This window comes from Olea europaea, chromosome 15, assembly GCF_002742605.1.
Source record: "Olea europaea var. sylvestris chromosome 15, O_europaea_v1, whole genome shotgun sequence".
Lineage (NCBI taxonomy): Eukaryota > Viridiplantae > Streptophyta > Magnoliopsida > Lamiales > Oleaceae > Olea > Olea europaea.
Window position 1 is genome coordinate 14,465,352 of NC_036251.1, and position 10,119 is coordinate 14,475,470.

Below are 10,119 nucleotides of genomic sequence, written 5' to 3' on the forward strand. Positions count from 1 at the left end.
AGTGATGTATAGTTTATGTGTCCAAACCTCCTATACCAAAGTGTGGACTCATCAACTGAGCTTGTGAATGCATGTGAAGTTACCTTTTTCCACTCTAAAGGAAAACTTCTTTGTTTCCTCTCCACAGACATCAGTTCATTATTACTTGGATCTAATATAGTGCAGCCATTGCCTTTGAAAATCAGTGTGAATTTCTTCTCAATCAACTGGCCTACACTAATTAGATTTTGATCTATATTAGTCACATAAAGGACATCAGAAATAAGCTTGGTACCTATTGGAGTTTGTACAGAAACTACTCCAATTCCTTTCACCTCCACATGATCTCCATTGCCAACTTTAACTCTTGATCTATAGTTGTCATTCAATTCAACAAAGATGCTGAGGTCCGAAGTCATGTGATGGGTGCATCCACTGTCCAGTAACCAGCCTCCAATATTGCTAGACATTTTGTAGTTTGCAGCAGCAAACAGATGCTCTTCCAGCTGATCTGGTTGCTGACTTTCAGCAATTTTAGCTTGCTGCTCAATCTGCTTCCTTTTCTTGTTTCTACAAACCCTTTGAACATGTCCAAACTCCTTACATGACTTGCATTGCGCCCCTGGTTTGAACCAGCACCAATTTGGAGAACGTCCAGTCTTTTGACAGTGTGGACATGGAGGATAAGCAAAGTTTTTATCAGCACCCTTGTTGCCTTCGAATCTTCTCTTGTCTTGCTGATTTTTCCTTGGCCTAAAGCTAGTCTGTGCCTTATGCTTTCCTTTAACAAACAAGGCACCTTCTACTTGATCTTCTTGCCTCATTAACCTCCCTTGCTCAATGGCTTGCAAGGCATTAACCAGCTCAGATAAGGTGATGGATGACAGATCTCTAGAGTTTTCAAGAGATGAGATTTTCGCTTCAAACTTTTCTGGCAAGCTAATCCGCACCTTTTCAACGACCCTTCTATCAGGTAAGTCATATCCCAAAAGCCTTATCTTGTTCACTACCTTAATCAGCCTATCAGCATAATCTTTGACAGATTCAGAATCCTTCATTTTCAGGCCCTCATATTCTCTTCTCAAGTTCAAGACTTGCATTTGTCTTGTTCTTGCATTGCCTCTGAACTCCTCTTGCAACCTGTCCCAAGCCTCCTTTGCAGTTTCACAGGTTATTGTTCTGGTAAATATTGCATCAGTCACAGCTGACTGGATGCAGAACAAGGCTTTAAACTTTTTTGCAACCTCCTCACTATGTTGTTTCAATTGAGCAATTGTAGGATTTGCTGTTAAGGCTGGTGGTTCAACACCCGATTCTGTGGGAAATCCACAGATCATAAGCCTTTAAATAAACCTTCATCTTTGCTGCCCAGAAGTCATAATTCTCACCTTTGAAAGCAGAAGGTAAAGGTGCTGAGAATCCAGTTGAAGCCATTGGATTTTGATCCTATGTCTTGACTAATATGGTGAAGGTTTTTAGTGTAGGTTCCTTACTTGTTTTCTCTCTTTTTTGGTCTCACAGATCCCTCCTTCAAAGATCATTCATGCTCTGATACCACTGTTAATCAGAATTCGAAATGGAGAGGAGAAGGATGATGATTTTCTGAAGTGAATAGGATTATTCAGCCATTAGTAAGAAACTGATTTCCAAGAGATATATAAAAGATGTTCTAGCACATCTTTCTACCAACTACCTGCTACATCCTTACTTAAGGACACACATTGCATCATTACATAAAGACATGCTGGTGCAGGCTATACATCAGAAAAATGTAAAGGATTGCTCCCTATAATCATTACAAAATACATAGGGCTTGACAACAAAATAAACAGAGCTTAGCCTTATACTTGATACTTAAGGACTCGACAATTGTGACAACAAAAGTGGCAACCAACATCAATAGAAGGCAACTATAAGAGCGTCCCAAAGTTCCTTTGCTATAGAATAATATAGGTAGGATCCTCTCATATCTTCTTCCATTCAATTAACAATCCAAGTCATAACCATGGAATTCTCTGCATCCAGTGTTGCATAGGCTGGATCAGTTTCAGCCGGCTTTATTGTGGTTCCAGTTACATATCCCAGACGTCCTCGATCGTGGATAACCATAAAAGCAGATCGAGACCATTGGAAAAAGTATTTGCCATTCAGCCGTGTTATGGTAATTTGGAGGGAGGAGTTTTCAGATTGAGTGGCCATAGGAAGATGATTAGGAGTGGTGGATACACTTATAGAGATAGGTTCAGGCATCCCTATGGAGACCCTCGAATCCTCATCTCTGTGTGCACCACTCACGGCCATTTTGACCATTTCACCTACTCAGATTACCCTTGGCTTTGATACCATATAGCTGGGGAGAGGGAGAGAAGATATGCCACAATAGAGTATGGTAAATCAATCTTATTATTAACTCCATTTGAATACAATTATTTGTAGGACCAATGTACACACTATGATCCTTTGTTCTAGGGATATCTACCAAAATTTAGATATATGCCAATCCTATAAACCGGGAAACAAATTATATGTTGACAATTATAAAACCAAGAAATATGGAAACAAATAACCACCAAATCTGCCTCTAATTCATGGAATTCTCAACCGTTTATAATCATGAATGGTGTTGGTTTTGACTTCAGTTAGAAATAATTAGAAGGCGGCAGCATGAGTTTTAGAATTTTTGCACGCTTCTCTAGTCCAAAGTCAGACCAGGATCCACATATGCAGTGTATAATAACTGAATTAACGATGCTAGTATAGATTGTGAGACGTGTGTATATCTGCTCAACACGTAATTGCATTTGTGGGCAAGGGACTAGTTCTTTTCACATTAGAGAGTTCAAGGTGGTTTACAAGTTTTGTCCAATAAAACTGACTTGACTCAGATTTGGGAAGATCAGATGCCTCAAACTTCAGATCATCCACTAGGTTACTGAAATCTGTCTGTTGCTTCTCGGTAAATAAATTTTTCTACCAGTAATTGTGCACACCTTCCTAGTTGTAATGACAATATTTATCATGATACCGTTAAGAGGTTCTATGACATTTTTACCTACTAATAAATTTTTGGTTCCGTACTTCAATAGATGCTTCATCTGTGTTCTACTATAGTGTTCATGGAGAGAGATAATTTATTACATCTACTGTGATTGCTGTATTTATCATCCTGACCTTTTTTATCATTAGGTTAGGAACTCAGCAGTAAGGACACTCTTCCAAACTCTTGGAATTCATGGACAGAAGCTTTCGAAGAGCATGTGGGAGGATTGTCTTTGGAATTATGTCTTCCCTACATTGGATTGCGTGTCTCATATGGTACATTAGAATGGTTCTAGATGGGATAATTCTTTTCCCTTTCTCTTGACTAAAACCAGATTCTTCTTGTAGGCTGCAACCTCATCAAAAGATGAATGGCAAGGGAAAGAACTTGGAACTCGCAAAGGAAAAGCAGTTCATATGCTCATACATCATAGGTATACGAACATTTGTTTTTCTACTTTAAGCATAAATTTCTCGTCTTTGGAAATAACCTGGTGATAAAATCTAAGTGGCATATTCAATAAATTGTCAGTCGAAATACTGCTCAGAAGCAATGGAATGAGACACTTGTCCTGGTACTGGGTGGAATAGCCCGGATTTTACGGTCTTTTTTCCCGTTTCTTAGAAGATTAAACAACTTCCAGTCCGGTGAGTTTTCAAGTTTCTGCATTAACGTGTCTTTGTAGCTTCAAACTATTGTCATAGGTACCATTGAAATATTATTTTGCATTTGCAGGATGGGAGTCTTTGCTTATATTTGTCAAGAATAGCATTTCAAATGGTAGTAAAGAGGTGGCGCTGGCAGCAATAAATTGCTTACAGTCCACTGTGGTTTCTCAGTCTCCAAGGGTAACCATTCCCTATCCATTTATTTCTTTCTTTACTTGGTTGTTTTTCCCTCAATAATTGTAGAAATGTTGTATTTTCATCTCCTCTGATAACTTGTGTCTATAAACTAGGGACATCTCCCATCAGTGTACCTAAAGTCAGTACTTGATGTCTACGAGATCGTCCTTCAAAAATCTCCGAACAGCAGTGCTGATGCAACAAGCAAGGTGAAGCAAGAGATTTTACATGGTCTTGGTACAAAATCAAAACCTCCTCTTTTTATTACTTGTTCCCTGAACTATAATAGGAAACATATCATGATTCCTTTTATTGCCATGCAATACATTATATGGTATTATACATGATATTTCCCTTACGAAGTCGGAAATGCATATACAATTCTAATTCTCCAACATATTTAAATTTTTACAGGAGAATTATATGCGCAAGCACAAGGGATGTTTGATGATGGCATGTATAAACAATTGATATTGATAATCGAATCAGCAATCGCCGAGGCCAAGTTCACCATTAACAACTTTGAAGCTGAATATGTGAGTAATGTTTTTGCATGACGTATAGCTCTCTGCGTACACTATTTGACTTTGGTCTGTAAATCATAAAGAACTTGCATTTAGAAGTTGTGAACAAGGCTTTAGACGTGCAACTAAAGATTAAATCGTCGAAAAACTGCTGAGAAGGCAGCATTTCAGAAACTAAAGTTCTGATTTATTAAGGTTTGATTTCCTTCTCAGGGACATGTTCCACCTGTACAACGCACTATACTGGAAATTATTCCACTGTTACGTCCAGCGGGACATCTTAGTTCAATGTGGTCTTTTCTCCTTGGGATTTTATTGCATTATCTTCCATCAGCTGATTCTTTGATAGATAACAATGAAGACGATTCCAAACAAGTCAGCACGAGTAGTCTATTAGGCAATTCAGCTGGTGTTGTCCCTTCAACATTAGAAAAGAATGAAGAAGAGTCGAACCAGAGCTCTGAATTAGTATCAGCTAAAATGGCAAACAATACAACGAATCTGTTTTCTGATAAGCTTCTACCCTTGCTAGTTGATCTCTTTCTGCAAGCTCCTGCTGTGGAAAAATATGACATTGTTCCTGATATCATAGAAGGCCTGGGAAGGTGAGGAGTGATATGTAGATACAAGTTTATCTTCCCAGAAATTTCTTTGACGTGTGTTGCATTAGTTGCATCTTGCCAATATCAACAGTAGTTTGTATAATTTGGTAGAAATATATCCTGATATTTTTGTAGGTGCATGACAACAAGAAGAGACAATCCTGACGGCACACTTTGGAGAGTAGCTGTTGAAGGCTTCAACCGCATTCTAGTTGGTGATGTCAGCATCCTGAACCCAACCTCAAAAACAGATCTACCAATTAGCAGACCTTCGAGAATACGTTTCTGGAAAGAACTGGCTGATGTTTATGAATTATTTCTAGTGGGGCATTGTGGCCGTGCACTGCCTTCCAATGCAATCTCAGTGACTGCACTTCAGGCTGATGAGTTTCTTGAGATGAAAACCTTAGAAATTCTGGGAGATAAGATCCTTGCATCACAGATTGATGCACCTGTTGATGTAATTCCTGCATATCATTTTGTTTATAGATATTTATCAGCGTTTCTTTTCTTGCATGCCTCTAATACCACCAGCCACATTTTGTGCATCTTTTGTATGCATATAACCTAATTTAAGAAATGTACGAGGAAACAAAGTAATCATCAAAGGTAACTAATAGTAGAGAAGTACACCTATTATTGTTGCGGTAACATATGAACTGCGCAATTTTTTGTACATGGAATCCCCAAAATTTTCAATTTTTTTTGGTTTAAACTTTCCTCCTTTTCATGGTTAGGAATAGGATTTTGGAGCATAACCTAATGTTCATGCTAGTTTTGGAGCCTCATAGTTTCTTCTAAGACCAATATGTTCTTTTATGTTCAGAAGAGTTTCCTTTTGATGTTCTTTTCTCATATAACTTCGTCAATGCCTTTGGTTCTCTGTTTCTGTGTTGTTTATATGTTATGGCATCGATTTTAGTTGTAAAACAGCAAGTAATCTTTCACAAAACCTTCCTGCTTTGGCAAGTACTTGTTCAATTGATATAGTTAAAATATTCAGATTCAGCATTCTTAGATTTGTTGTGCAACATTTGTTTGTTTGATTTATTTCAATTTACAACACATTAATTTTCGCAGATTCTACGAAGACTGATTTCTGCCCTTGACCGATGTGCATCACGTACATCTTCTTTGCCTATTGAAACAGTTGAACTTATGCCTTCTCACTGCAGCAGATTCTCTTTGACTTGCTTGCAGAAGTTATTTTCCTTGAGCAGGTACTTGAGTTTTTATGACAAAGTGTTATTAATATGTAGTCTAATTAATGTTTATTATGGTCACTCACATGTTGAGAATTTTACTTGCAGCTATGGAACAAGTGATGAGAATTTGACTATATCTGAAGTTAGTAAAATTTCAATTATGATACTGATGTCCAGATGTGAATTCATCTTGAAAAAGTTTATGGTAGATGAGAAGGACTTGGGTGTGTTTCTTCATTCCAAACAATTTCGGATTTCTCCTTTTTCCTTTGTTCACAGATCATCTTGAATCAATCGATTTTATTTTTTCTGCAGGAGAACATCCATTACCTCCAACAAGGGTTGAAGAAGTCATATTTGTACTCCAAGAGCTTGCCCGTCTTGTCATCAATTTAGACACGGCATCGGTTCTTCCTTTGCATCCTTGCTTGAAGGGAGGCCTCTTGGAAGAGAATCTTGGAACACACGCACATCTGCTGTTTCTACTTCCATCCTTCTGTGAACTTGTTATATCAAGGTATGCCAGTAATGTTTGTTTGAGCCAAACATCAGTCAATAGAACAATAAATGTAGAAGCATTAGCTAATTGTTATTTTAATTATATTCCAGTATGTAAACTTCTTCAACATTATAACTTGTTCTATTCTTGTTCTAACATTTATAACGTGATTTCTATTCTCAGCTAAAAGAATACTAAAAATAATAAGCCTTCGTTTGCGAAGAATTTATGAGCGGTTCCATTATAAAATAGATAGAAATGATTGCATAAGTAGATAATACTTGTGTGTCCATTGGAAAGTGGTGGAAAAAAGGTCATAGTATTGCAAAAGGATTGTTGTAGTTAATATTACGGATCTTGAATTGAAAAAGTGCAGTAAAGTATGCATTTAAGGAAAACAAGGTGTGGCACAATAAATGAGTCCCGTGTGCTTTCTTCTTATTTCACTGTGGCTTAAATTGTATATTGGTTACTTTTTCTGTTTACAAATTGTATATTAAGATCTCAACAACCCTTTTATGGCAGGGAAGCTAAAGTTAGAGAACTGGTGCTAGTATTACTTAGACTAATCACAACGGAGTTGGGTTTGCAGAGACATGATTTGGCGAGCTAATGCATTGGTTTGTCGAAAACAGGTATTAGCGGAGGAAATTTGAATTTTTTTATAGATGAAGAATTTTGTTTCCTTCTTCCTGTATTAAATTTCTACATGAATGAGTCCCGGTGTGGAGATGGTTTCATTTCTCAAGCCCAATTTCAATTGATAACTAATAACCCACCCACTTAACTATTAAACCAATTAACCCAAACCTAACTAATAACCAATAACCCAACCCCTTAATTAATAACCCAATTAATTGAATTAATAACCCAGCCAAACCCATAATTCATTACAATCGACCGAACGTTGTGGAAGACGGCGACTGGGTTGGTGGCTGGCTCGACGAGGGACTGGGTTAGAAGACGGTGACTGAGTTGGTGGACGGCGATTACTGGAGCAGCCGGCAGTTTGCTGGCGGCTGTTGGCGGCGGCGAGGCTGAGTTCCGTTCCGGGCAGGTTGCTGGAAGATGGCGGCTGAATTTTTCTTGTTTTAGTTTTGCTGCAACAGATTCTGGGATTGTTGCTGTCGGTAAATTTTCAGTTTGTGAGTTGGGAAGGTGGAAGCGGTGGAGGAGAAACTGAATAATTCATTTATAGGCGAAGGCGGCTAGTGATTGTCTGGCTGGTTGTTCGGCTTCTGCTGGTCGTGGGGTGTGATATGAAAAAGCCTTTGTTTCAATTGTTGGCTGTATTACCGGTAAGGTGATTGTCTGTCGAGGGCGGGGCTGGGGTCTGCAGCAAACTGAGTATTGGCTGCAGTAACGGGTCCTGTATTGATGCTGTGTGAATTGCTGTCCAGGGTTTGCTCTGATACCAATTTGATGTAGTATCAATTAACAGAGAAAGAAGGAGGGGAGGGAAGAGGAGAACACGCTGTCTCGAAGCAAATGTATACCAAAGAGAATTAATTCATCCTGTAAAAATGTTGAAAATTATCTTTTGATTAATTTGTAAATTGAAAAATGAAAATGGTAGCACTTTTGCATGGTTCTCGAACGTTGTATGCAAGAGAGAATTTACTATTCAGTATTAAGAATGACATGACATGACATGACATATGGTGCTATTGAGAATTCTCGTGGCTGTTCCATCTTTTTGGTTGCATAGAACAACCATCGTATATTGCTACTGCTGTCTCGAAGCAAATGTATACCAAAGAGAATTAATTCATCCTGTAAAAATGTTGAAAATTATCTTTTGATTAATTTGTAAATTAAAAAATGAAAATGGTAGCACTTTTGCATGGTTCTCGAACGTTGTATGCAAGAGAGAATTTACTATTCAGTATTAAGAATGACATGACATATGGTGCTATTGAGAATTCTCGTGGCTGTTCCATCTTTTTGGTTGCATAGAACAACCATCGTATATTGCTACTCTCATCTTTGTCAAGGACATACACTACGGAATTACTTAGTTTTAATTCAAGGATATGGGATTAGATGAGTATGTTTCATCAAACTGCTTATGTAAATTAGACATACATTGACGTTAGGGGAACAGACAAAACTCCAACCCAAATCATGTTATTTAGTACACGATTCAACTGCCATAATCATGTTAAATCAAGCATGTTCACTCAGTACGTTGATTCTATCTTGCTAATCCACGAACATTATAATTGCATGTTTGTAATTATAAATCCATGATATGCGCAGAGGCGACTCAGGAGTCATAGGAGTTGAAAAACTTTTCGAGGGGCCTTTTTGAAGTTATGATAGTACAAAAAAATAAATAAGTAAAATAAAATAAAAATATTAACTTTGTAATTGAATAAAACAAATAAAATCGTAACCAAATACAAGTACAATAATATACAACAAATAGTCCTTTTAAATTTGCAAAAACAAATTTTTAAATTGCCGGCAAAAGGCCACGGGAATACAACTGTGATAATCCGATTTTCAGGAAATAGAAAATCGCGTCTGGGTATTCTATCAAAGTGGAAATTACACCATAAACGATGTTTTTAATCCATATTCATATTTTACTATTAGCCATTTTTTAAACCAAAAATACTGTGATTTTTATAGTAAAAATGATAACGACAAAATTACATCTCTCATCAATTAGTTGATTCAATAGTTATAATCAATACACCAAACAAGGCATAGCTCTGTCATGGGTCGAGTTTCGTTACACTTGAACTATGTTAGAACTATGCGGCTTTAACGCTCCACAACTCTCGTCCGCACGAAATAGCGTTAAATTAGCCTTAACTCTCAATAATTAATTTAATCAATGAGGTTAAATTATATGTTAACTTTGGTAGAAAAGGTAGATAGAAAATTTATTAGGAAAAAAGATCGCACATATATTTGGGTAAAACTTTCTTTGTATTAATATAAGAGAGAACTATGTACAAACTAACTACAATTTTCTCTTTACAAAGATATCACTCTATGATATCACTCTATCTCACTATATTCTCATTCCATCCATGGGAATTTTCCTCAACTCTCTATTTTTCTCTCTACTCATTCATGTCAATTCATATGAATTCCAAATGACCAAGTTCCTCTATTTATAGGCAAACTCAAGGTATGCAAGTTGGTATCCAAGGGCTCTCATTTGTTGCAAGTTGTCTTAAACCTCATTTGACCATAAAGTAGCCAAGTTGGAATTGATTACCTCCCACAACTCTCGTCCGCACGAAATAGCGTTAAATTAGCCTTAACTCTCAATAATAATTTAATCAATGAGGTTAAATTATATGTTAACTTTGGTAGAAAAGGTAGATAGAAAATTTATTAGGAAAAAAGATCGCACATATATTTGGGTAAAACTTTCTTTGTATTAATATAAGAGAGAACTATGTACAAAC

General features: G+C 37.0%; 1 protein-coding gene across 2 annotated transcripts in view; it reads left to right on the plus strand.

The window, feature by feature from the left end:
• LOC111410248 (protein MON2 homolog) overlaps nt 1–8,351 on the plus strand; it is a 71,624-nt gene extending 63,273 nt beyond the window's left edge. The window contains exons 32-44 of one of the 2 annotated variants that reach the window (XM_023040510.1): nt 3,166–3,294; nt 3,367–3,452; nt 3,551–3,666; nt 3,755–3,867; nt 3,978–4,101; nt 4,279–4,400; nt 4,602–4,993; nt 5,126–5,450; nt 6,071–6,210; nt 6,301–6,419; nt 6,511–6,712; nt 7,220–7,437; nt 8,167–8,351. In XM_023040510.1, coding sequence (XP_022896278.1) covers nt 3,166–3,294; nt 3,367–3,452; nt 3,551–3,666; nt 3,755–3,867; nt 3,978–4,101; nt 4,279–4,400; nt 4,602–4,993; nt 5,126–5,450; nt 6,071–6,210; nt 6,301–6,419; nt 6,511–6,712; nt 7,220–7,307 — 1,956 coding nt within the window. In that variant the 3' untranslated portion in view covers nt 7,308–7,437; nt 8,167–8,351. Of the gene's footprint in view, nt 1–3,165; nt 3,295–3,366; nt 3,453–3,550; nt 3,667–3,754; nt 3,868–3,977; nt 4,102–4,278; nt 4,401–4,601; nt 4,994–5,125; nt 5,451–6,070; nt 6,211–6,300; nt 6,420–6,510; nt 6,713–7,219; nt 7,438–8,166 lie in introns of those variants that run through there. The other variant, XM_023040511.1, reaches the window with a different exon arrangement.
• Nucleotides 8,352–10,119: the final 1,768 nt, after the last annotated feature.